The following is a 27,812-nucleotide window of genomic DNA, read 5'->3' as shown; positions in this document are numbered from 1 at the left end:
AGGATGGTGTAGGTTTAAGTTTATTAGATTGATCAGTATTGCTGAACTATGAAATATTTTGGGTGTAGTGTATTTTTTACATACAGGTATAACAGCATAGCTTTAGTGTTGTTGTTTATTTAAACTTGAGTATGAACTTATACAAAATGCAGCAATATATAAAAAAAACATTTTATTGATTAAGAAATACACTATATCGGATTCATATTGGTATTGGCAGATATCCAAATTTATGATATCGGTATCGGACATTAAAAACTGGTATCGTGCCATCTCTAATAAACACTTGAATAAACAAACTAATTGGTTTATTGATTCATTAATAATAATAATAATAATAAAGCAGGCCCAATGCAGCAGTTTATACAATATGCTAGGATTCAAGTAACATAAAAAAATAAACTGGCTAGAGAAAAAACTTGCAAACTGAGCTGTAAAACTAATCCTCTCCAAAAAGAAAAGCACAGCATTTCTTGATGTCCAGAAAACTATGAACACAACAGGCACAAATGTCTCGATGAATTTGGTGGTTTGTTCAGGTTTTAATTGATGTTTAACAGAACAGCAGCAAACATATAATGCTGGAACCTTTTCTTTTTAAGAAACTGAAGCCAAAGATCTAAATGAGCAAAAAAAAAAAAAAAAAAAAGTTTAATATACTATCAACACCTGTCAGGTACCTCCTGATGACCTGTTAACTAAAGTAATAGGGACAATTTTTCAATAATATTTTCACATAAAAGATAGAATAATAGAAAACAGAAAATTAAAACTGTGCTCTTCACCAGCCTGTACAAACAAAAACAAAACATTAACTGAAAGGCTGCGAGACAATTTATGAATGAAGACATATCATTTACAACAAAAGGTACCACACGGTGATTAGTTTAGTTTCTGAACTAGTAGGATCAAAAACATTGGCTTGTTCTCCACAGTGATGTGTTAAAATAATCAGTAGATCAGGTCCATCAGTCAGAAACAGAGCCTTGAGACATCTGAGATGACGTTGTTGACGCTCTTTGTCGACGTTTCTCATAATATTTCTACAAAAAAACAGAAAAGTGAGAAACCAAACATTGTTAGGCCAAGAGTGTGATTTTGTGTACTGAATGGTGTGTGCGCATGCGTACCTGCAGGTTGTTGTAGTGTTTCTGGCTGCAGCAGTGGAGTTCCTTGGCGGTCTTCTCATTCAGGTAGAAAACAGAGCAGATGTTACAGAAAAATCCTGATTTTGGGATCACAAACTCCTGACCTGCAGAGGAGTAGAAACAGGAAAATTAGACAAGTGTTAACACAGCATTTGAATCGCGTGCGTGTGTGTTTATGTGTGTGTCTCACCGAGGGGGCTATTGGGGTTGAACTGAGGCAGTCTGAAGTCTGCTACAACACACGGAGACTGAGAGCGAGATCGCTTTGCCTCAGGTCCAACAAGCTCCCTCCTGCGTTTGCCCACAACTGAAAATGGAAAGAGCGACACATTAATCATCAACAAATCTGCTGCAGGAGCCACCGGGTTTATAAAATATTAAAATATAACTTAAGTAATTAAACAAATGATTTTTGATTTATTTGAAAAGGTGAAATGTTTGTCAGCCACTTTATTAGGTACACTTGTTTGACTGCTCATTAATGTAAATCTCTAATCGGCCAATCACATGGCAGCAACTCAGTGATCTAGGTATGTAGACATGGTCAGATGACCTGCTGAAATTCAAACTGAGCATCAGAATGAAGAAGAACACTGGGTTCAACTTCTCTAAGTTAAGAACGCAAAACTGAGGGCACAATTCACACAAGTTCAGCAACGCTGTAAAAGAAAAAAAAAAGTCTCAATTTCTGCTGTGACATTAGGATGGCAGGGTCAGAAAGCTTGGATCCATCCTCCCTTGTATTATTCTTGGCACACACTGGGGCCCTTAGCACCAACCACATATGTAAAACATATTACTACCACCACAAGGTAGTGGAAATGCATCTCAAGGCTGTTGGTAATCACTGAAGAAGGAAAAAAACTACCAGGCATCACGCAGGCTGAATGTATGTAGCACAGTGAGGAACACAAACATGAGATCAGAGCCATAAAATATCACAATTTTTCTTTTTATATTCAGTTTACTGTGTTTTCGCTGTCAGAGTGATGTATTTTGTTGATTTAAAGCAGCTCTTTGTACCTTTAATGCCAACCGTGCTCCATCCATCCTTCTCCTCTCCCTGCTCTGCCTCCTTATCAGGACACGTAGACTCTGGCTGCTGTCCAGCAGGGGCAGGTGCAGCATCAGGCTGGGTCTCTGCTTCCTCTTCGGTCCTCTGGCTCTCCGCCTGGCCGTCACCTGGCGGCGCAGATGAGTCTCGGTCCTGTGATAAAGTGGGATTAACAGAAGCTGGAAGCAGTGGTTCTGTTGTTTCCTCCTCTTCCGTCTCTTTTGTGCTCTCTGGTTTCCCTCTAGCAGATTTTCTCACTGTGGGAGGAAACAACAGATTAATTAAGCTTCATGTCTCAGAGCTCTGACACGACTTTATCCCAGATGCCAGCCACTGGAGAATATATGTACGGATGTTACATATTTAAAATACAAAATATGAGTAACTGTATTCCATTATAGTTACCGCTTAAATAGTAGGGGTGCAACGATATTCGTATCGATATTGAACCGTTCGATACAGTGCTTTCGGTTCGGTACGCATATGTATCGAACAATACAACATTCGTAATTTATTTTATCAATTTTCCTTCTGACGATGCTGTCTGTGTTGCGCACTCAGTGAATCTGCGTTTGACTACTCCGCCTAGGCTGCACTGTCGAGCGCAGATCCACTGAGCGCTCAACACAGACAGCATGGAGAAGGAGGAGCACAGGGCAAGCTAGCAAGACAGAAGTTAAGCTCTCCTTGCAACATGGACCTCCCCACCCTCATTCAGATCTGGCGTTTGGAATTATTTTGGTTTTCATGTGACGTATGACCCTGAAGGTAAGCGAGTCATGGACTAAAGTAAAACAGTATGTTGGATGTGCCATGCAATGCTCAATTACATTGGTGTGAACTAGTGTGCTAGCGCAGTTAGCTCGTTAACGTGTTTGCCGTCTAGCCCCATGCACGGAGCGATCGGCGGTAGCTCGTTAACGGAGATTTGCCGTGTTGTGGCGTTAAGGTCATTTCAACGAGATTAACCTGAAAGCACTAGTGGGAACACAACGAATATGACTGCACATTTACGCCGACATCATCCTAGTGCAAAGACAAAAACAACAAGCATGCTACTAACTTTAGCCGAGTCATTTAGACAGCTGTTAGCACATGATTCTCCTTATGCTGCTGAGAATATAGCCCAGAAGAAGCGGATAGTATAGCTTTTATTTTGGAAAGAGCCATTTCTCTGTAATAAACTCTCTTTTCCAAAGATGAGTGATTCCTCAATCAGATACAGGGCTTGCAATATCGCTAGCCCGACGTCCCGGAGCTAGCGATTTTTTCAGTCGGGCTACCAAAATCTATCTCTTCCCTGCCCGTCGGGCTATTGTAGGAAGGAAAAATATATGTCAATGCTTTTGCATTCTTTCAGAAATGTAGCTGGGTAATTATGTCATTGGGTGAGCCACTGTCAATATGTGACATATTGAAGTCGCGTTTGAATTTGCGCTTGTTTTTTTGCTTTCACTTTGCAATCGTGCGAACTGTGTATAGAGAGCGACAGCACTGATCTGTGAGTGATGATAATTTGCGCACCAATTCCTCTGACATCGTCTTATCAATCGTTAGCTTACTATGCAAACATGACAAGTGAAATCTCCGGCAGCAAGCTTAAACATGTGAGAGGTTGATCGCGCAGAGAATCGCTGAGCTTATGTGAGTGCGTGTGTAAAAGCAGCAGGATATATATTTCAGTTCTGCTGAGCCAAATAAGACAGGTCAGGGTGAAGAAGTGACAGCCAAAGAAAAGCTTACCACAAAACGGAGAAGTTATGACAAATCAGACTATAAGGCAAAAAGAAAGTGCAGCTTTATGGTTTCATGGACAAAATAATTTCTGTGGCTGCAATATGACGAGCTAAATAACCAGGGCTGCACATAAGTGGTCCGCAGCTGCGCATTCGCTGTCAAAATAAAAAACACGCACAAGGGTTAGGGTTAAATTTAAAAACTGTACTTTTGAGTTAAAATATATATTTATAATTTTAATAAATGACAAATTAAAAATGCATGAACATTTTTTTGTATCGAAAAAATATCGAACCGTGACACCAAAGTATCGAACCGAACCGAACCGTGAATTTTGTGTATCGTTGCACCCCTATTAAATAGGTGATAATTTATTGAAATAAATGGATTAAACTGCCGTATTTTTCTGTTTCATATGTTAGGCCCTCTCTACTTTTGGTACATTGCTGGAAACCCAAACAAAACACACAATAAGAGGGTCTAATGTAAGCATCCTGTGTATGTGCGTCAGTTACACGACCCGGAGACAGCACAACGGAACCAGCAGTGCATGGGCAGGAATGCATTTCTTACTTGGAAATTCCTACACCACTTCATAAAGAAGAAAGGGAATTTGAAAGTGCAATGCAAACTCTCTTTGCCAGCAACCAAGGTGCTCTCAGCATCCAAAGACTGCAACCTAAAGAAAGGTCTGGAAGTTCTTTTTTAAAAACTAACGTTAGCCTGCTGCAACTACCTTGCTTTAGTTGTGGTAGCTTCCTGGGTTATGCACCACTTCAGTATCTACGTGACTTATTACTATTACTGAAGACTACTCGCCACTGAGCAAACATCTTATCTTACAGGGAGTGCAGAATTATTAGGCAAATGAGTATTTTGTCCACATCATCCTCTTCATGCATGTTGTCTTACTCCAAGCTGTATAGGCTCGAAAGCCTACTACCAATTAAGCATATTAGGTGATGTGCATCGCTGTAATCAGAAGGGGTGTGGTCTAATGACATCAACACCCTATATCAGGTGTGCATAATTATTAGGCAACGTCCTTTCCTTTGGCAAAATGGGTCAAAAGAAGGACTTGACAGGCTCAGAAAAGTCAAAAATAGTGAGATCTCTTGCAGAGTGATGCAGCAGTCTCAAAATTGCAAAGCTTCTGAAGCGTGATCATCGAACAATCAAGCGTTTCATTCAAAATAGTCAACAGGGTCGCAAGAAGCGTGTGGAAAAACCAAGGCGCAAAATAACTGCCCATGAACTGAGAAAAGTCAAGCGTGCAGCTGCCAAGATGCCACTTGCCACCAGTTTGGCCATATTTCAGAGCTGCAACATCACTGGAGTGCCCAAAAGCACAAGGTGTGCAATACTCAGAGACATGGCCAAGGTAAGAAAGGCTGAAAGACGACCACCACTGAACAAGACACACAAGCTGAAACGTCAAGACTGGGCCAAGAAATATCTCAAGACTGGTTTTTCTAAGGTTTTATGGACTGATGAAATGAGAGTGAGTCTTGATGGGCCAGATGGATGGGCCCGTGGCTGGATTGGTAAAGGGCAGAGAGCTCCAGTCCGACTCAGACGCCAGCAAGGTGGAGGTGGAGTACTGGTTTGGGCTGGTATCATCAAAGATGAGCTTGTGGGGCCTTTTCGGGTTGAGGATGGAGTCAAGCTCAACTCCCAGTCCTACTGCCAGTTTCTGGAAGACACCTTCTTCAAGCAGTGGTACAGGAAGAAGTCTGCATCCTTCAAGAAAAACATGATTTTCATGCAGGACAATGCTCCATCACACGCGTCCAAGTACTCCACAGCGTGGCTGGCAAGAAAGGGTATAAAAGAAGAAAAACTAATGACATGGCCTCCTTGTTCACCTGATCTGAACCCCATTGAGAACCTGTGGTCCATCATCAAATGTGAGATTTACAAGGAGGGAAAACAGTACACCTCTCTGAACAGTGTCTGGGAGGCTGTGGTTGCTGCTGCACGCAATGTTGATGGTGAACAGATCCAAACACTGACAGAATCCATGGATGGCAGGCTTTTGAGTGTCCTTGCAAAGAAAGGTGGCTATATTGGTCGCTGATTTGTTTTTGTTTTGTTTTTGAATGTCAGAAATGTATATTTGTGAATGTGGAGATGTTATATTGGTTTCACTGGTAAAAATAAATAATTGAAATGGGTATATATTTGTTTTTTGTTAAGTTGCCTAATAATTATGCACAGTAATAGTCACCTGCACACACAGATATCCCCCTAAAATAGCTGAAACTAAAAACAAACTAAAAACTACTTCCAAAAACAATCAGCTTTGATATTAATGAGTTTTTTGGGTTCATTGAGAACATGGTTGTTGTTCAATAATCAAATTATCCCTCAAAAATACAACTTGCCTAATAATTCTGCACTCCCTGTATGTTAACATAAGTCTTTTCTCCCCTACAGTAAATATATTGTCTATTCAGACAGATTTGGGCTTACAAGCTAAAAACAAACAGGAATTGGCAGGATGTGATTGCTACATTCATGTAGTTGTGAAAAGCAATGACAGTATATTAAGTAATCCAAAGTATTCAGAATACATTACAAACTACATTTTGGTGCATGTATTATGTAATCTGTAGTGGAATACATTTTAAAAGTAACCTTCCCAACACTGACCCGGGGTCTGCCTGGTTCTCTTCCTGGGTCGACCTCTTGTCCTGGTAATTACCGCCTCCTTCTCCACAGTCTCTCCCACCTCGTCCACCATCACAAAATTGAAACTCTCCTCTAAAACAAGAAATGAGAGGTCACAGGCAGTATTGACAGTAAAAAGTTTCATTTCGTGTTGAAATATACCCAAGTTAAATGCTGTCTTCTAAGAGGGCGATGTGGGAAAATCTCCATTTAAATAAAACTATTTCTGTCAAGCATAAAGTTTCCTGTTTCTCCTAAGAGATGATATAGGATTAAGTTTAATCTAAATGCTTTTGTTGAAGTTGAACTAGTTGAATGAGACAATTCTTAGCAGGGTAGATGACTACCTTGCTCAGAAGCAAGACAAATCCTGTTTTTCCAACTTTCCTAGAGGACTTCCTAACTCTGGTCTAACCACATGATTAGGTTAGTGTCTGATTGTCAACAGTCTTTTGCGTTGTCTGTCAAAACACGGATGAATCAAACTTTGTTGACTTTACTGTGACTGTATTTCACGTCGCTGTAGAGCAATGTTTTTGCACACTAATACTTTTTATTGCTTTATCAGCAGATCCTGCTCTTTATTTCTATTTCATTGTGCTCTGGATCAGTAAAATATCAATCTAACTCACTTTTGGAAGCAGGGATTGCTCTTAATGTCTCTATTAAGTTTGATGAAAGCAAACTGATTTAAACTTCAGATTTTCTGGTTATTCAACCCATAAATCGTAACCCGGCTTCCACACAAACTAATGTTGTCTTTTAACTTCATGTTCTTTAGTCTTTTAGATTCTTCCTTTGGATCAAATACACAGAAAAAGTGAATTTGAACAGCCTTTAAACACCTGAAGATACTTTAAAATTATTTAAATGGACTGATAAATCCAAATACATGACACCAACCAGGGCTCCACACTAACTTGTTTCCACGGTTGCACTGGTGCCAGCACAAAAGTTAGGCGCACCCACATTTTTCAACTGCATCACTTAACACCGCGGTTTTACAAGTGCATTTTTTTTTTTTTGGGGGGGGGGGGGGATTGATGTCCATACAGACAATATTGATTTGTATAATGATTAACTAACAATCTTGTGCTTGTGCTTAAAGTTCTTTGGCAATATTGTAGACAACATTAAACTTAATCATCTCGGCCTCCTCTGATGACCTGTTTGCTGCTGGCTGCCGCTGAAAGGCAGTGGGGAGAGGGGACACTTGGGACGTGCATTTATCACGACATATGTGATAAATAATAAAAATAAAAAAACAATGTGTTTTCTGGATACATTTTTCAACGTTCAGAGGTTGATGGCTCTGTGTCAGAGCACTGGCTATGAATTTCACATGGATCAGGCCTTAATAAAAAATGTATCAATAGTTCTTTTCATCTTTTCTCATTACCCACAGCTACATCCACTTCTGTCAGGCCTAGGCTGCTCACTAGGGTTGGGTATCATCACTGATTTATATAATCCATTCGATTACAATTCACGAGGTCCCAATTCGATTCGACTCATTTTTGCCTCAGACAGTCAGAAATATTATAATTCTGATCATTTATCAGTACTGATACTGTGAGACTTTATCAGAGGTGTGAGCATCACAGCAGATGCCTTTGTGTCAAAGTAACTGAGAATAAAACACAGAAAAACATGAAGGAGATTTTGCTGGCCTGGCTTCTCATAGCAGATAACCTTAAAAATATTCTGCAACTTTACATAATTTAAAATTTTTTAAATTTCTTCAGTATTGAACAGCAGAAATTAGGCTTTGTTCTCCAAGGTCATTTAAGTAAAAAAAAAAAAAAAACAGACAGCGGCCGACAGCGCTGTAAACAGCTGTACACTGGTGGGTAATAAGTGAATGAATAATGCAGAAAACTAATTTGAGATGGGAAACTGTTCTTGAAGTACAGAGAGAAAGAGAGTGTGTACATGACGTGCGATTTTTATTGTGGTGGAAGCAAAACGGCAAAAGTAAGAGGGAATTCATGACGATGTTTATCAAATCTGTAGCGTAGTTTGGATCTTCTTTTGCTGCTGGTTCAGTGAATTTTGGTTGGACAGAGACAAAACCTGCAGCTCAGAATCTAGAAAAAAAAGACGTAAACACAAAGCGCAAACCCGACGCATCAGAATCAGTGAGCTGTCGGCTCCCAGTCCTGACTGCATATCCGTCTACGTGCCGTCGGTGAGAAAGCCGAGAAAGAGAAAGCTGATTCTGATACGACGGGGTGATACGTGTGTTTACATCTTTGTGTGGAATCCATTTACCTGCTCTCTTTTACTGTTTGGTGGTTGTTGAAATAGTTTTGTGAGCTTTAACCTGAGATTCTCGCGTTTCTGGCAAAATACATTTATATTTAAAACTCTATTCAGGATTTAATGAATCAATATCGCTTTATTCAAGCTACTCACCTCTCTCTATCCACCTGCACTTTCAAACGTACACGAAGGACTATCTGGACCATAATGTGGGCATCATGTGTCTGTTGTTGACCACACGGAGACTTTAAGAGTTGCAGACTTTTTTTGTTACTCGAACAGCTGGTCGCACCGGTGTGACCTAAGGTTTATTTTAGTCGCACCATTGAAAAATTTGGTCACATTTGTGACGCACTCTAGAGCCCTGCCAACAAAAACTATGCTGTACACATTCGCTTCTCCTCCACAAAATCTGACCGTGCAAATCGAACTCTATTCAGGTGGTTTGAGTATGTGACTAGGATGCCTCCTGGGCAACTCCTAGGTGCTTTGGTTTACATTTGTTCAGTACTGAACAGCAGAACAGGCTTTCTTGTTCAAGGTCATTTGATGTCCTATTGGGAGGAGGCCCCGGGGCAGATCCAGCAATGAGACTATCAGGGAAGTCTGAACTTCCGACTGCCCCCACGACCCGAACTCGAACAAGCAGTTAAAAAAATGGATGGATGGAGAATGAAACTGACCTGTTTCATCATGTTTGCGTTTAGCAGATCCTGATGTCTTCTCTGCTTCCTCTTCTACCTCAGCTGCTGTCGCAAAAGTCTAAAAACAAAGACACGAAATCACGACCATCGAGTTTTCTGTTTTTACTAAAGAGGAAACAAAGATGCTCAAATAAATCTCAACATTACCTCTATGTCTGCGGCCTCCACCGATTGGCTCTCCTGTGTTGGTGGGCGGGGCTCCACTGTGCTTTCCTCTGCCTTTTCCCCCTCCTCCTCTTCTTCTTCTTCAACAATCTCATCCAGAGTGATGAGCTCTGCAGGTTCTCCCTTGGGGATCTCCCTGCTCCAGTCCTGACCCTCCACTGCTTTTTCCTCCCCAGCATCATCTGCTCCCACCTCATCCAGAGTGACCAGCTCCAGGGTGTCTTCCTCCAGATTTGTTTTTTCTTCTGGTGCAGCAGCCTCACTTTGGGACCCAGTGGCCTCTTTAGTATCTGTTTTTGGCTTCTCTTCCTTCGTTGCTGTACCAGACTCGTCTTCAGCAGATAGAGCATCACTAACCTCAGCAGTGTGATCCAAACACTCCTCTTTATCGACCACCTCCTCATCATCTGCATTTTTTGGTGATGCTGAGTCTTTATCGTCTTTAGGCACTGTTGGCTCTTCTGTATTCTGGTCTTTCAAAGGCTCATTGTCAGCCGTCTCATCCTCAACTGAGTCAACAATCTGATAAATGGCCTCCTCCTCATCAACCACTTTACTAGATGCAGCATTCTTCATGGCAGCTTGTTTTTTAGTTACTTTAGTGTCCTTCTTTGGTCTTCCCCTTTTTCTTTTTTCTGGAGTTATGGCCCATTCATCCTTAATAACTTCATCCTGCACTGGGTATACTATTGTAAAGGTGGCATTCCCCTCGCTCTTCTTTGTTGGTGTGCTCTCTTTCACTTGCTGAGGTTCCTCCTTGTTTGGTTCCTGAGAATCTCTGGCAGGTGTCGGCCGCCTCCTCGTTGGTGTCTTGTCTTTTTTTGAGACGTCTTCTTTAGTTTCTCTTCTTCCTCTGGTTGACCTTGTTGTGATGGTTGGTTCGTTCATGGCAGCCTTACCCTCCACTGAGTCTAGGATCTCAGACGTAGATTCCTCTTCCCTGACGGTTTTTATACATGCAACTGTGGAAGTTGGCGTCTTTTTATTGTCTTTGTTTCCTCTGGCCGACCTCCTTCTACCAGGCCTCTCTGTGGTGGAGACATCTTGAACAAATTCATCTTCAACAGAATCCACTACCTCAAAGATCATCTCCTCCTGTGTCTCTTTCTCCTCTCTTTTAGATGTTCTTGTTCTCGGTCTACCCCTTCTTGTTGGTCTTTCAGCTTGTTTAGCCACTTCAACGTCTTTCTTGGTTTTTTCCTCCTTGTTCTCAGCCTCTGCCTGGGTCTCTGTGGTCGGTGGCTCTTCTTCCACAGAATCAATTACCTGGTAAGCTTCTTCCTCTTCTTCAGTTCCTTCAGTGACTGCTTTCGAAGTATTAAGTTTCTTCTCGTCATCTTCTCCTCTGGTGTAATCATTGACTGAATCTAACTTCTCAGAGGCTTTCTGTTTAGTAACATCTGCTGAACTGCCTTTGTTTTCTTGTTCTTCATTATTTGGAGTTTGGCAAAATGCTTTGGAAGCTTTGCTTGATTTTTCTGAGAGCATCTCCTCATTCATTTCTTTTCCATCTCCACTGGACCTTGGAGTTTGGTTCATGCTTGGATCCAACCCTTCTTTTTTATCAGCTGCATCTGGTTCTTGAATCTTTTCCTCAGACGGCTGCTTTGCTGTGGCAACTTCATCTTTGACCAGATGACTGTCCTCTTGGACTGTACTGGCTTGGTCTTCACTAACGTTGTCTATCACATAGAGAGGAGCATCCGTTTCTGTTTTACTGGACTCCTCTAAGCCTTTATCATCAATGCTGTTCAAGACCTGACTTTCCCCCTCATGCAAACTCTGGGTTTGCTCAGGCCCTGATGACTCTGTTTTAGTCTCTTGGTTTGAGTCTTCATCTATCTGTTCATCTGTTGGCTCATCGATCGAATCAAGGATCTGGTAACTTTCACCATCATCCTCCTCCTCCTGTGGATATTTCCCCACATTGTCTTTTTCCCCATCTCCTTTGCTTTTCTTTGACTCTTTGTGTGCGTCCTTACATTCAGTCTCCAGAGTCTGTGTTTGGCTCTTCATCCCTAATCCCTCTCCCTCTGCAGGTGGCTGTGTCTCTGATGATGTTTCCACTTTAGTTTGATTTTCCTTTGCTGACACTTTGAGGTCAGACTTTGTTGCTGCACTCTCCTCTGTTAGCTCTGCAGCAGTGGTTGATGCCATTTTTGAACGGGTCCTATAACCCGAGGACGAAGAATGCGGCAATTTGTCTGGAGGTTTGCTTGGCTGCGTTTTCTCACCAGAAAAGGAAACAGGCTTACTGACACTCACAGAGGATTCGGGTTTGGTGGAGTCAAATGAGTCTTTACTTTTTCGTAGTGAGGAGGTTGAACTGCTTTTCTCAGAAGATTCCGTGGGCTTGGATGAGGGAGAGACTGAGCTGCTGGAGTCTTTGGAGGACCCTGCTGAGGTTCGTTTGGAAGCAGGAGATGCAGCTGAGCTTTGACTTTCCGCATTCTCTGTGGACTTTGGCTTAGTTGAAGAGGAGCTTTCACCATTGGGGTCTGCGTCTGCTGCGTCATCGTTAATTTCATCAACAGTGACAAAGTCGTCTACATTGAAATCCGGCTCACCAAAAGGGCGGCTCTCTGAAGAAACTTTCTTCTCTAAATTATCAACTTGAACCTAGATGGAAAAACCAAAAACAGTCTGTGGAGCCATGAAACAGCTTACCCTATAATCAGAGTGTAACTATCACAAATATAACCTTACTGACATTGTATATGGTTCCTTGTATGTAGAAAACTTACTATAATATACCAAATGTCTCCTCCTATATGATCAGGATGTCAGTAAACAAATTATGCCCCTCAGAAATGGCCATTTTGTAGCATTTACATACCTATAACACCTTAGAAAAGCATCACATTTTAATTTAACAACAATAATGGTTAAGAGGCCATGTAAGAATAGGCAGTGAAAGACAATCTACACTGAAAAAACAGCATTGAATTTTGTCAGTGTGATTAAGTGTTTGAGTTAACCAACAACCCCCCCCCACAATAACCAAACAAAACAAAACAAAAAGAAACACCAAACATTAATACTTCATTACTATTTTAAATCCTCGTGGGTCTGATGAACGTTTACCTTTCTGTTTGGTGTGTCTTCATCCTGTGCCCTACTAGGGCTGCTGCTTTTGCTCTAGAAATGAAGATAAGATAAGAAAAAAGATTAAACCGAACTGATTTTGCGTTATTCTGTGCTGGTTTTGGCAAGCACTAAAATATGGCCTAAAATGTGTTTAGTGAGTGGTGATGCTAAGGACTGGACATGCACAAGCTTACAAAAAAATAAATAAGACTATATGTAATGATGACCTTCGCTTTAATTTATCAGTTCCAGAAATAATGCAAATCTAAAAACTGTATCATCAGCATTAGTTATTCACACAGCCTGCAGCTTTACCGCAACAATCGACAGTGTACTACTATACAATGCTCACATGTAATCTCCAAAATAAGGCTTTTAGTGTCTTAAGATATTTTGGGACAACACAGTGAAATTTAAAGTGTTACCTCTCTGTCCTTGCTCTGTGCCCTACTTTCTCGACCCTGTCTATGCTCACGAAGCGCCGCTGTAATGGCCATGAAAACGTCCTCGTTGATGTGAGGAAGTTTTGAGTCTTTTTCCTCAGACTTGACTGGGCTTGTTGCTGAAGGAGCAGCGCTAGAAGCGGCGGGGGCGGCGTTTGCATCAGGAGTAGTGACCAAAGTTTGTGGTGGCCCCTCTTCCTTCACTGCTGCTTTCTGGCCTTGCTCACTTGGCTGCGGGACAGCGGTCGATTCTGCGGCCTTCTCGGTTTCCAGTTCGAGGTTAAGTGTGTTCTCACCCGAGTCTTGCAGACGCTGTTTCAGACTCTTCAAACTGAATTTAAAAGCAAAGATGCCAGTAGGTTACTATGAAAAGAAGTTTGTTGTCACAAAATGTTAATGTGAAATAAGAAATTCCATTTCAAATTTCTAATCTAGAGTTGCTTATGTCTAAATCACACTCTTCTCTTTTTGCATCTTTGGGAACTGTTTACTATAGCACAACCTTGAGGAGTGCAGCAGTCATCATGACTGTTTTGACTCTGCCACTAAACCTGAAAATGAAAGATACTCACGACTCAATACGTCCGACTTTACTCCTATGAAGAGGAGAGAAAAAAGCACAAGGTCAGACAAGCATGAAGACACTTTAAAGAAAAAAAACACACAATCTAAAATCAATTTCCTCTTTGTCTCACTTCTGATTGTGGGACACACTTACCAAGAAGATAAATAGTCCTTGGTGACATTGCTCTCCATCACCTGTGTTAATCCACCAGGTTCAGCCATCTCAATGCATATCTGAGAAAACAGAAAGATATTACATCAGTGACAGTACAATTGTTTTCTTCCTGAGGATATTCGAGCAACACAGTGGTACTCAAAGGGTGCGCTACAGGCCCAATTTGTGAAAGTAACAGGACAGAGGTCCTGGCGAGTTTCTTTACTGCCCTCTACGATAGTACAAGGCAAAGAAAAAAAATCTTGGTGTTTTAAAATTGCAAATGGAAAATAAGCGCAAACATATTTCTATACTTTTGCAAGTTTTTGATTGAACAATAAAACCACGGAACAAGAAACACTAAAAGAATAACTTAGTGCTGCCTCAAACTGCAGGCATCTTCCCTGCTAGATGGGCCAGGACGAAAGGCTGAACAGGTCATAAGATTATCACTTGGTTGAGAACTTAGTGCATTTCAGGCAGTCCTTCACCAGTATTTGCAAAGGCATGTAAAATTCAGATTGCCTGCTGCAGGGACTGGCTGTACATGGAATATTTAAACTTGCTCAACTAGTGTTAAAAAAATATAGTCTCCTTCAGACTCATTTAAAAAGTTTCTCAATATTAAAAGAGCAGCAGACACCATGACAAGCCTTGCAGATGTAAAACGTGAAAAATTTGCAGGTGTTTATGAAATCGTACCCTGTTGGCAAGCGGCAAAAATCTGACAAAAGCAGCAATGGACGCCACCACTTCCATGATCATCATGACAAGGTCCACATTCACCTCGGAGACCTCCACAATCAGCAGCCGGTCCTCCAGAGACTCAGACTGTGGAACATGCTGAAAAACAACCAGTGTTAAGATCAGGGAGACCCGAGCCTGCTGCTTTTACAAGACAGATTTATGTGACTGCTGACTTACAGTGCTGCTCCATTTCATCATGCTTCTGTACATGCTCTCCTGTGAAAAGAGTAGAAGATGAAAGCGGCTCACATCAATTACTTATCCTCTGTTTGTAAAATAACTATTGAATAACTCTCCTCCTGGTTAGAGTGTTTTTAATGTTTTATTGACCCCATTTGATAAGATAAAGATTGGACTCCACTGTAAGTGAGAAGTAACTCGATCCTGGTTTGCATCTTTGTGGCAAAGGATTCATACTTCAGGACAGTAACGACATAATATATAACCAAAGTTTTGCAGGAACTATTTGATGCTTTTTGAGTCTCAGTGACTTTCCGCAACAGTCGTCAGACCTCAATTCCTCTTAACATGTAGCTGTGGAGAGAGATCTCACAAAGGGCCTGAATAGCTAGCCCGCAAGGAACCTTAAGATGGGAAACGCTGAAGCTAGAAGGTTAGCAGCAACTGAAGTTTCAAAATAAGTGAGGGCATTGCTTAATAGTCAGTGAAACACTCCATAACCTATGTCTGGGTCTTTAACGTTTACACAGGACTGACTTCACAAGAAGCTCTGTGGAAACTTTAAAGTGGTGGTGGAATGACGTGGGCTGTCGTCTATGAACAGAAAAGTGGATAAAGTTCATGCAGCTTTTGTGCTGCTGTCGCAAAAAGGAAGGAACAAATACAGACAAAATAATAATAAATACTTGATATGAAATTCATGCATATTTTTAGTTTTTCCATTTCTTATTCAGATATTTATCAATAAGTGACTTATATGTATGTATATATTGTGCTATTCCTTACTTCTTGTATTATCTGTCTTTGTTACTGTTTGTACTGTAACCAACATAATTCCCCCTAGGGATCAATAAAGTATTCTGAGTCTCATTCTATTAATATTAGCCCAGAGAAGGATGATGCTGTGCTCACTCCTTAGAGGAGGAATCTTTTTTGATTGGGATCTGTATAGTTTGAGTGAAACAGGAGCATGCCCCTGATTTAACAGCCCCCGATTTTTCAGCTCCAATATTAATACCTCACTTGAACCAGGATGCACGTCTTGTAAAACAACGTGGATTTTGAGCATCCACTCTCCAACTGTAACTGGATCTTTGAGGTAATCTCTGGCGAAATCGCAGCACGCATCCCAGCTGTTAAAAAACACAAAGGCCTGGAGAGGAAGAAAGGGGAAAAAATGACGCAGAGGAAACATTCAATATTAATCATTAAATTGAATTAAATTTGCAAATGCAAATTTCTCTGTATCAGCCTGCTGGGTCTACTCCTCACCCTCCTCTGCAGTGATAAAACGATTATGTTGTAGTACAGAGTCTGAACAGTCTGATCAGGGAAGTAACGCCACACCAGCTTGGTGACATCCTCCTGTCTGTAGTTTCCTTCTGGCAAACCAGTCAACATGATCGTGGAGAACGTAGAACCTTGAGATTGGGCTTTCTACAAGACACAAGGTTCAAGAACCAAAGTTTATGTGAAGAGAAACTTTGCAGCACTTTTTAAAAAAATATATTACTATAACTGACCACATAGAGAAGACAAAATGAAACCAAGTTTAGCAGAAAAAGAGAAATGTGGCTTTTGAGGTCGGTATTTGGAAAAATGGACGCCTCTTGGTATTTACTCAAGGATTCCTGTTTAACACATGAAACCTTGGTTTATAAAATGCACTCACCTCAATGTCATCAGGTTCCCTGACAGTTAAATACTCTAGAAGTGTAAAACACACACAGTTAGTAACAGTCAACACTTTATATCTGGAGGTTAATTTTAGTTTCTCTCACCTGGGATTGTGAACCAAGGAGCGACAGTGGGGAACACAAAGGGACTAGTTGTCATTGTGATCCAATATGGTGAAGTGCTGCGTTGTGGGATGATCACATCTTCTGTTGGGACAGCTGCCCCGTCAACAGCAACATCGCTGTCTGGCAAAGCTTTGTGTGGCAATCTTGGTGCTGCACAAGCAAAAATACGTTTTGTTTAATTTTTTGTGGGGGAAAGAAAAGGAAAAAGCACAACAGGTTTTTAATGTTTACAGTGATCCAGTAATTTCAATGTTTTGACTTTTATTTTAACTTTAAGCACCTTTACAGATACCCAAGGTATCATAGGCATCAGAAAAAAAATGATTAGAGAGTTAGATCAAATGCCAGTCTGAAAAAGTGGAGTTTAAGTAATGGCTCTGGTTCATGTGTCTAGGGCAGAGACAAGCAGAAGGGAATTGACCGCTGATGGAGCAAAGACGTCTGGAGGGACCAGAAAAGAGGTCAGAGAGATAACGAGGCAAATGAGCATCAAAGGATTTGTGGGAAGGAGAATCACAGTGTTAGTGAATCAAAGTTGAAGGAATGTGTCACAATAATTTATTGTGGACAACAATAAAGCAGGAGTTTTTCTTCACTTTATCCACAGTCCAGGGGAGAACTGACAAATATATTCAAGAGAAAAATATATTCTTCTCGGATGAGAGGTGAAACGTCTTCAAGCAACTTAAAGAAGTCCAGACGCCTTTCTTTGCAAGCTCCTTTGACTACGATGACCTGGATGACTGAGAACCTTCACAGACATATATTCAAAAGTGTTTCACAAACAGAAAGCTAAAGAAAGGCCTTACCAGATGACCTTCCATTAACTTTACCTATCTTTAAAAAAAAAAAAAATCATATTTGTTTAAAATCCCATTTAAAACACACTTACGCAGTGAGGTACATCCACTGTGTGGTATTTCCAGCCTTGACAATTTGTGGCCGGTGGCCTGTTTTAGAAGGCTGTACCAAACACCAAGGCGATCAGCATCACGAAGAGACTCAAATTCGATAAACACCTGAAACACAAGAAAGAAAATTTATTCTGAACATTTTAATTTTATCTTCTAAATGTTAAAAATAAGTGCTAAGCACACGTGGAAAGAGTGAACTAAGCACAGCTTTATTGTGGAGTTCACTGGATTCAAAAGTCAGAAATCCTGGCTCAATGATGCACTGGAGCCGTGCTCAACGTGACCCCTGCACGAATGCTCTAATGTGATGAACACTAGTGCTTCACAGCAATCTGTCTTTACTATCTCTATAGTTTTGCGGTTGTGCTTTCCTCAAGATAAGTAGCATCCAAATCCAGACACATTATCTCTTTTTAAGGATGGATTTATGAGGGTTGGTGCATGTCATTTAGTTTGGTGTGTAAGCAGTTAATCTGTCAATTTTTCTGTATGGTTAAGAATACACTTACACAAGCACATATCTCATTCGGCCTTTCACAAACTTCTAACACATGCACTTGTTGGCATTTATGAGTGTTTATACCTTGTTGAGAAGAGGCAGGTAGTTTCTTATAAAATCCATTTTTTTCAAAGCTTCTCTGAGATCCCGGGACTCGCCTGGTGAGATGTTCCTGATGTAGATTGTTCGTGCTCCATTGTCAGTCACTTGCTGCTTCGAGAAAACCGGGTTAACGTGAAAAAAACAAAAAACCCACAAACAGTATGACATTCGAAACATTCTCATACTACAGTTCCAAGATCAAGGTCATAAGTTTGCACTTATATTCACACAGCAGGTATGCACCCTGGCAGCTATCTTCTTTATTCAAATTTATAATTGCAGCTCGTGCTGTTTTTGATAACACTGGTTGAAAAAATATTTAAACCAATGTACACACAGTGCTGTGAAAAACGCATTTGGCGCCTTCCCAATTTTGTAGTTTTTTTGCACACGTTTCAAATCATTAAACAAATGTTTAAAAAAAAAACATACAAAATGCAGTTTTAAATTTTTATTCCAGGAAAAAAAGTTCTCCAAACCTTTCCTAACCCTGTCTGAATATCTGAAAAAACGGGTATGTCCCCATTTTTCAAGGTGTTTTGACTTGGATGTGAGTGCTTCCAGTTACGACTTTATACTCTGACTAGAGCTGGGCGATAGAACGATAACGATATGTATCGCGATATAACTTTTACTCGATAGAGAAATTAAGCTATCGCGATAGACCTCGCCGCTCTTGTCCTCTTAAAAAAAAAAAAAAAAAAAAAAAAAAAAAGGTCAGCCAATCCAAATTAAGTAGCGCAGAGCCGAACCAATCACAGCCGCAGCGTCACGTCGCGTGACTTGTTACGTACAGCACAAGTGCCAAGCCGCACGTGTGTTTGTTTGGGAAGCAGCCAGCGGGTAATGGAGGAAATGAGTGTGCCGACTAGAAAAATCAACCGAGCATGACCGAAGAGAAAACAGATGATGGTTCCAATGCCGGAGAGATTGTCGAACGGAAGAGCCATAGAAGTTCCGTAGTGTGAAGGTATTTCGGCTATTTCAAGTCTGACAAAAAATAGAGTAGCGTGCACTGTAAATTGTGCCGAAAGCAAGTCTGGAAATACAATGAACTGGTGCATGCGTCACACTGTGCGCCACGTTATTGTTTCGGTGAAATGAATTTCTACAATACTGTTACTGTTAATTCTACTCTCTGCAGTGTTTAAATGCTTACACATACACACAGTTACTGTCCGTCCACACATACGACTCGGTTCTGCTTCTATGCCACAGCTTTGTTTACTTTTTCCCACCGAGGCTTCTAGACTTCTGATTGGCCAACATTTCTGCACGGTTAGGAATCTAGCTCCACCTGCTGCTTTGGCATGTTCATAGCAGCGTTTTCCTTCATTTCTGCCTTTATGTGTGGACGGGATTATTTTTTAAAACAAAAACGGAAAATCTCCGTTTTCAAAAATACCCGTGTACGTGTGGACGTAGCCTCAGTCTCTGACTGGAAGCGCTAATTCGTCATTCGGCTTTTGTCAGACTAAAGTAACTGTTAAAACTGTTTGAAAAGCTCAGCTATACAACAAGGAGAGATTGAGAATTTCCTTTTAGTTCTCAGTTTATTTGATATTGACAAAAGTTAGTCAGTTTTGTCTGTTCTTCTGTAAAACAAACTAAGATTTATTTTTAGAATTAATATTTTGTTTCTAAGTGGAATTGACAATTTAGTCTGTTTCATTTGTTCTATTTTGAAACTTAGACGCTTTAGCGGCTGCCTTTTGTGTAGTTTGCAATATTTGCCTTTATTTATCTGAAAAAGTCTCATGTTCCTTAAGTACATCTACCCTGTTGAACTTATTATGGGAAATAAATATTTAAATAAAAACAAGCTGCTGATTATTTCACATTTTACTTGTGAGCAACGGCACATTTAAATCTTACAAATATAGTTATTTGGCTTATATCGTGATAGATATCGTTATCGCCTGAAATGAAAAAAACATATCGTGATATGAAAAAATCTCATATCGCCCAGCTCTAACTTTGACCAATAAATCTAAAGGTATTCTAGCGTAGTCTTTGTTCCTGAGATATGTGTGTTACTTACATAGCACAGCCGTTTCATCAGAGACTTATAAAACTCAAGCTGAAAGAAAAAGAAAAAAAAGTTAAAAATCATTACATCACTTTGGATTCTGTTTGATTTATTTCAGCTTAAAGATGTTTTTGTTCTACAAAAAGAAAATATTTTTAAAAATTTATAATCACACTTTAAAAAAAGAAGAAGCAGAAACCGATTATTTTCGAATAATTTTAATAACATCTGTCACAACAGTAAAGTGCATTATCTACACACATTGCTTACCGGCGTCATTAAAATGTCGCCCTTCTCAACCTGCAGTCGAAGTTTAGACCCATTGAGAATAAAATCATGATTTTCTGATGCTAGCACGATGTTTTTAGCTGCCACTGCTGTTGGCATGAGGGCAAAAGCCTGAAGGAAAAACAAACCACCAAACACTGATTTCAACTGAATAATCATGAAGACAGGCACTCACAAAATATGTATTAACTAACTAAATGTTAGTTAGGTCGTCTTAGAAAAGACATTTAGAATCCCATTAAAATGAAGGTAATAATCCAGCCCAATGCAAATTCATGGCCTGGTGGCTTACCATGCGCGCCTGTGGTATAACGTAGATCGTATCGTCGTAATATTCAAATCTGTGTCGAGTGAGCAGACCGGCGATGTCCTCCTCTGCGTAACAGCCATCGTGATACTCTGGCAGGTTGCTTATTAACAGCACCTTGTAATCAAGCGAAACAAGCTGTGCAAAAGAAAAGAAATTCAGAATCTGTTTACAATTGCAATTGAAGAAATTCCAGACAGAAATCTGAAAAATGCAAACATTAACTTATAAACTGTGCCTCACTTTGAGCACTGTCTACAACTATGAACACAATGAGGTACATCAGAATAAAATACCTATTACAAAATGTTTCTGATGGTAACTTTCTTTTTACTGTGCATATAATTTGCATATAATTTGAACATTTTAAACTAGCTTTTTAATAAAGGAGTTTTAGTATGTGTTAGTACATGAGATAATTGTTTTATTACAATACTAAATTGGTAATCAAGAATCGTGCAATTCTATTAAGTGTCTATACTGACTACAAAATCTCTGTTATTGCGACATCCCTACTGAATTTTTAACATTTTTCTACATTTACACCTACTTGAGTGTCACCTGACAATGAGATATAACCCAACTATAAACTTTTAAAACAAATTGAACTATTTCAGATCAAAACTTAACCACTTTGACAAAGCATGTTTTTCTTACAGGTATAATTTAAGTGTTTTTTTAATGTTACCTTTGAATGGGGAAGTCTGACTGTCTTGAGACAACCTGTAAAGTGCAGAGCAAAAGAAAAACAGAAAATAATTATAAAATAGAAAATATCTTCACATTGAGAAATCTTTCATACAGATCTTTGGGGATTTCTTACGGATTCTTTCTGGACGCAGTTGCTCTTGTATCCGTTCCCCAAATGTTGGGTGGGTAGGAGCGACCGGCTGATCCTTTGAGATCTTCTTTGCAGTCACAGAGACTTAGAATAAAGGAAATGTAGTTAAGTTAAATAGTGGTAGTTTAGATAGGATGCAAATTACCCAGCTGATTTAAATAAAAATCTGAAAACTGTTCTCGTCATGAAGCACAGTCTTTAGCTTTTGATTCCGTCCAACATCCTGCTGTCAAAGATACTCCACACTTGAAGGTGTTTTCTGTCCACTTACCTTTGTCCTTTGTAACCGTTTCTACACTTTCAACTCTTTGCTTTGCCTCCACAGAAATCTCAGGTGATTTTCCTGCAGTCTGCTGTTGTGTTTCTTCTTGTAGAGCAGAATCTGAGCTCTGCTCGGTCTGTTCTGAAGCTTTGAGTGAATCTTCTGGACTTTTGATGACAGTTTGTGGTTTCTGAGGTGGATCAGTGGGTTTTGGTGGCGATGTATTTGGCTTGGTCTCAGCTGCACTAGTTGGTAGTTGATTCTCACTTGATATAGTTGGTAACGTCTGATTATCTTTGCCGTCAGTTGAAGTTTCAACTTCTGTGTGGTCCTCCCTTTCAGAAGCTGATGCTTTTCGTGCTTCACCTTTAGGCCCCATCGCAGATTCATGAATCTTTGTTTCAGGTTTCTTGTGTTTTGTCTCTACATCAGGCTTATCCTCTGACGTTGTTGATTTAGAAGGATCCACTTTTTCTTTTTTCAGAGTTCCTGCTGTTTTAGATTTCTGCGTCGTTGAGGCCGTTTCTCCTTTGGAAGTCAAGACTTTTGGCTCACCATCAACTGCAGCACCTTTAATTGGTTCAACAGCCTTCATAGTATTGGCTGTATTTTTAGGTGCCACCACAGCTTTTTTAGCACCGGTTTGAGACCCTTTGGGTTTACGTTTTCCTTTCAAATCACTGGTGTTATGCTGCTTTTCGGGACTCTTCGTAGATTTACTCTTAGATTTTTCGAGGCTTGAAGCTGCTTCTTCGGCCTTATCACCAGTTTTTACAGTTTTAGCTTTTTGCTCAGCTGAGATGTTTTTCGCTTTGGAAACAGAGACTTTTGCTGTAGTTTCCAGTTTAGTTTTTGTGGTTTTCTTGGATGCAATTTCCTGTGAACAAAGATAATTTTGGATTAATCAGATTACTGATCATTTTGCCACAGAAGAGCAGTGATGTTAATATTTGTATTTCTCAAGGGAAAACAAAGTTACCTTTTCATTAACAACACTGACAGTTACTTCTTTTATGTCAAAGTTCTTTAAGCTCTTCAGTTTCTCAGCATCTTCCTGTTTCTCGAAACACACAACTGCCTGGGTGTGCACAAACACACACACACACACACACACATTAATTTGGATTACTACCAAAACTATTACGTTACTACATTCACACTAAAAATCATATATGAGCACTTGTCAGTAGCTTACAAGTATTTGATGACAAGTTTGAGTTTTCCAAGCAAACTACAAGCAACGGTGACAACTTGCAAGCAACCAATGTGATTCCAAGGATGTTTTTAGTGCAATGTGTATATATAGATTAAAAAAATGCATAATGCAAAGCAGCAAAATAAAAACAAAATACATTGTGTATGCTTTCATAGGATTAGACTTGAGCAGAAACTTTCTGACATTGCAATGTCTATATAAAAGCTCAGTATAATCCAAAGTAGCCATGAATGTGAGGGCTGCAAGACCACAGAAGAAAAGTAAGGATAACCAACTGACTTTAAACCGCATGATGAATGCATGACTACAACTAATGAATGGACAGTACATTTATAGAGAATTGTAGCTACGGTGCATAAATATCTATCTTCGATTGCAGAAGCAAACCAGGAGACACATTTTCTCTAGATTCACAAGTAGGTCAATGAACTCATCCATCTATAACAGTGAGCAAATTTCAGTGTACATACCTGTAATCTTGACCTAAACAAAACAACTGACTTGGTTTTTCCAAATTTCTCCACAGCAGAAATCACTTCACTGTGAGAGAGACTACTGACAATCCCTTGTAGCCTCACCATGGTTGGAGGGGAAGATTTAGCAGCCTGTGGAAACACAGCGAAGAAAAATATGAACAATATGAACCAAATGCAGATTTCATCATGACAACTGGACTCAAAGTTTGTGCTTGTATAAATTTGTGTTGAAGGATTTAATCTTGGTTTTGTGGCATCAACAATCACGTCATCTGTCACTGACCACATTATAAATTGTCCAAAACTGTCCATTCATGAAAAAAGGCATCATGTGAAGTCACCTTGGTCTTCTCTGTGCTAGGCCTCCCTTTAACTGATTCTGGAGATGCAGAACGTGAGGACGATGATGTTGATGGGGACGACTTCATCTTGGCTAGCTCAGCCAGCAGGGCGGGAGCCAAAGTTTTGACGACAGTCTCCAGGTCAGACTGTTTTGATAAGGACTGGAGAGCTAAAAGACCACAGGTACAAAAGAGATTCGCACATTGGTGGGTCCCAAGTCTCAAAAATCATCTACTGCTTCTGAAAGTTTTATAATCGTAGAAAAAACTATACTGACATTTTCTGGTGGTACTGGTCTTTATTTATAATTTGCATTAGTAATGTTAATGTTGTGTGTGTGTGTGTGTGTGTGTGTGGGGGGGGGGGGGGGGGGGGGGGGCAACTTTGATCTTAGAAAAACCTAATGAGTACATACCAAAAAATACCATGAAGCAATTTTCAAACCTGATGTTTCCAGCAGTTTCTTTGCCAAGATCTTCGAGCTGCTCAACTTTCGCATAGGAGATGACCTCTCTGTCGACGATCGCCTCTCCCAGCTTCTCCTTGGTGATGAACGTTTCTCATCTCTTCTTCTCGGCGAGGATCGTCTCTCGCGTCCCCTTGAGCGTGATCGATATCGTGAAGAGGAAGGACGGTCATACCATGAGGAGTCAGAATGAGACCGGGACCTGAAAAAAGTATGGATCAAAGAACTTAATGACTCATAAACATCTCAAAGCACACATCCAGCATGGATACAAAAGGTAAATAGTCCACCAATTAAGTGTTTTTAAATTTACATTATTAAATAAATTACTTTTCGCCCTCTCCACTTGAGAGCTAAATCTTTTTGATTGATCCTAGTTCTCAAAATGTATGTTGGACAGACCTGCGATTACGTCTGGAGCTGTAGGGAGATCGTGATCGGCTTCTGTGTCTCTGCCTTCGGGGGCTACGTGATCGAGAACGGGAATGACTAATTCGTCTGTCCCTCCTACGCTCCAAGTCACGGCGGCGACGTGGACTGCCGGAGCGGGAACGGCTACTTCGTCTGTCCCTGCTACGCTCCGAGTCATTATGGCTGCGGGAGCGGGAACGGCTACTTCGTCTATTTCTTCTTCGCAACGAGTCACGATGAGTGCGGGGGCTGCGAGAGCGGGAACGGCTACTTTGCCTGTCCCTGCTACGCTCCGAGTCACGATGGCTCCGGGGGCTGCAGGAACGGGAACGACTCTCATGTCTGGTTTTCTTCTGGGAAGTCTCAGCAGAAGTTGAGGGAGAGGGCTTGGCACCTGATGCACTAACAATTGCATATAAAAAGAAAGGCACATGTTAAATCAAAGAAAATGAAAGCCTCCAATACTGGCATGTTTTTTTATTCGCCAAATGACTTGAAATGAAGATAATTACCCTGGCAGTGATGCAATTTCACCGTTCCATTCTGGGTATCTGTGGAAAAACACAGATACATTTTTGTCAGATGTTGCAAGATAGAATGTCCTTAAAAATATATTATTGTTCATTAATCCAGAAACTCAGAAATGTATTCAGCCTTTCAACAATTTAGGTTAGGGAAAATGGCTCATGGTAAATGCTGCAAATCATTAAGGTGCTTTAAATTAAAAAAATACAAATGAACAGTTCTTAGGGAGCTATCCTAGCATTACAACCCCGGCATCATTTTGGCACACCCATGGTTGTGCTGCCCCAAAGATATCGGTTCATAATCACGAAGTACAGAGAAGAAAGATTGACCGCTTTCGCAGAAGTTTGCAGTTCTCGATGTGAAGGCTGGTATTCTGGTGGGAGACCCAATCCTAGTGGTCACAACAAAAAACAAACATTTAGACAAGGTTTGTTATTATCAGGAGCAACGTTTGTCATTGACATCACTTGCTGATAAAAGGTCACTAAACTTTGCAGTGGCCTTAAAAAAAAATTCTTAAAATATTAACAGTTAGTCCTTCACTGAATGCAGAAGCATTATAACATTAGCCAGGAGCCTGGATTGTATTTAAACCTTCATAGGCCAAAAACCAGGAACAAATAAGCGTGACACATCATACCTTTCCTGGGATAAAATTTTAAAAGTGAAATTATTTAGTATATATAGAAAACACAAGTCAAACATCTGATTACAAACAACCAAAACAAAAGGTCAATTAGGCTCTGGATTCTGGACTCTCAGGCTCTTCTTATGGCATCAAACTTTCCCGAAGCTCCAAGAAGGTCGTCTCAGGAGAGGCCAAGTTTGGATTAGGACAAAATGCACCACCTATGACGATCACAGTTGGAGTAGCGACAGGAAGATGACGTTGAAATAGACCAGAAGAGGAAGGTGCTGTTTCTTTGACGAGGAGCTCAAATGTGAAATTTGATGCAGCGAAGGAAGGCCAATCCATAAAGAGAGATTCAACAACAAATCAAATCTGGTGCTTGTGTAGCTCATGACTGGGCGCAGCGGGTGCTTATGTTTGTGGTAGTAAATGATGTTGCCTTTTGGGACACAGAAACACTAACTTAAAAAGAAAGTATGAGTAAAAAAAAAAAAAAAAGAAGAAGCGAGTATTACACAAAAACAAGGTGCCCACTAATGTGAAATAAAGGACAAAACACACTATTCTTAACTCTAATGACAAAAGACAAAAAGGGGAACTTTCACATTCAGCAACAGTTCCAGAAAAAGCAAAGCTGAATGTGCACTGTGGAACAGTAGCCCAAGGACAGAGACAAATGAAAAAACAGCCATCTTCCAACATTTTCTGATGCACAGGTTCTTCATGCTTGCAGATTCTTCCTCATCACGTCATCTGAGGCCTTGGCTCCATTGTTAGCAAATGCCTTGAATGTCTTCGCATGGGTTTACATCAAGTCAAAAGACATTAAATCTATCAATTGCAAGTACAGACCACTGAAGTTTCTGAAGGTCTCTTTGAAGTAGTGTTTTTAAATTACAACATCTGGTAGACATATAGTTAAGTTTAGTCTGGACTGTAATCCTTCAAAAGTTCTGTTACAGAATACTGAATTGCAGAAATATGGGAAAAATTTGTCCAAATGTTTGCAGTCCAAGTTGGTAGTCTTCCTACAGTCATCATTATGCAGTAATAGTGAATAAAACAAACCAAATAAACTTTAAAGTAGCATCCATGAAGCTTTTTCAAAACCAAAATCCTATAATGGGATCCAAAATCAAATCAAAAACAAAAAACATTGCATGTCAAATAAATAAAAACCGACAGAAAGCAAAAACATCGAACAATCTTCCACTTACCTTCATCAGAGTACATTCCTTGTTACATAGAGAGCAGGTATGAGGAAAGACCCTAGGTGAAGCGGCAGTGTAGTCTTGCATCTGGGCCAGCACTGGGATATTCCCTGTCACTTCTACCTTTGCTGGAAGCTGCTTGGTGGAAGCGGGCTGCGGTATATGAATGAAATTCATGAGGTTCTGCATTAGGGGAGAGAGACCCGGAGGAACGGGCATCGTGAGCCCTGGCATGAGGGACGGCTGTGGAACTGGCTTTGCAGCCGAAAAAACTTGAGACTGCAAAGCTTGTCCCATATGCACAGCTGGCTGATTCTGCATCTGCTGCAACCCAATCGGCAGGTTAGGTACCTGGGCCATCTGCTGCTGCTGCTTCAGTTGCTGCTGTTGTATCTGCTGCTTCAGTTGTTGCTGCTGCTGCTGCTGCTTCAGTTGTTGCTGTTGCTGCTTCAGTTGTTGCTGTTGCTGCTTCAGTTGTTGCTGTTGCTGCTGCTGCTTCAGTTGTTGCTGTTGCTGCTTCAGTTGTTGCTGTTGCTGCTTCAGTTGTTGCTGTTGCTGCTGCTGCTTCAGTT

General features: G+C 40.5%; 1 protein-coding gene across 1 annotated transcript; it reads right to left on the bottom strand.

Moving 5' to 3' along the window:
• Positions 1 to 235: 235 nt before the first annotated feature.
• On the bottom strand, positions 236 to 27,646 carry LOC113019248 (zinc finger protein 638-like). Its single transcript, XM_026162817.1, has 33 exons — positions 27,247 to 27,646; positions 25,728 to 25,789; positions 25,383 to 25,421; positions 24,862 to 25,272; positions 24,438 to 24,661; positions 23,993 to 24,162; positions 23,646 to 23,780; positions 22,939 to 23,037; positions 21,969 to 22,836; positions 21,680 to 21,781; positions 21,545 to 21,579; positions 20,842 to 20,994; positions 20,532 to 20,660; positions 20,274 to 20,312; positions 18,215 to 18,340; positions 17,610 to 17,736; positions 16,697 to 16,867; positions 16,588 to 16,622; positions 16,188 to 16,352; positions 15,934 to 16,068; positions 14,913 to 14,951; positions 14,691 to 14,831; positions 13,989 to 14,068; positions 13,843 to 13,866; positions 13,253 to 13,601; positions 12,825 to 12,878; positions 9,723 to 12,359; positions 9,555 to 9,633; positions 6,592 to 6,702; positions 2,172 to 2,459; positions 1,339 to 1,455; positions 1,131 to 1,252; positions 236 to 1,043 (listed from the first exon to the last, which is right to left on the bottom strand). Exons 1-33 carry the CDS (start codon positions 27,598 to 27,600, stop codon positions 969 to 971), a joined length of 7,695 nt encoding a protein of 2,564 aa, XP_026018602.1. The 5' UTR covers positions 27,601 to 27,646; the 3' UTR covers positions 236 to 968.
• Positions 27,647 to 27,812: the final 166 nt, after the last annotated feature.

This window comes from Astatotilapia calliptera, chromosome 3 (assembly GCF_900246225.1).
Source record: "Astatotilapia calliptera chromosome 3, fAstCal1.2, whole genome shotgun sequence".
Classification (NCBI taxonomy): Eukaryota; Metazoa; Chordata; class Actinopteri; order Cichliformes; family Cichlidae; genus Astatotilapia; species Astatotilapia calliptera.
This window is presented reverse-complemented; position numbering and strand designations above follow the sequence as displayed.

Bases quoted from the DNA above. Each gene is read 5' to 3' on its own strand.
- LOC113019248 (XM_026162817.1), bottom strand. From the start codon at position 27,600: ATGGCCCAGGTACCTAACCTGCCGATTGGGTTGCAGCAGATGCAGAAT. The intron at 21,580-21,679 runs GTAAGAAATCCC...TGCACTTTACAG, and splicing joins ACTGCGTCCAGAAAGAATCC to GTTGTCTCAAGACAGTCAGA. The intron at 12,360-12,824 runs GTAAACGTTCAT...TTTTCCATCTAG, and splicing joins AAGACACACCAAACAGAAAG to GTTCAAGTTGATAATTTAGA.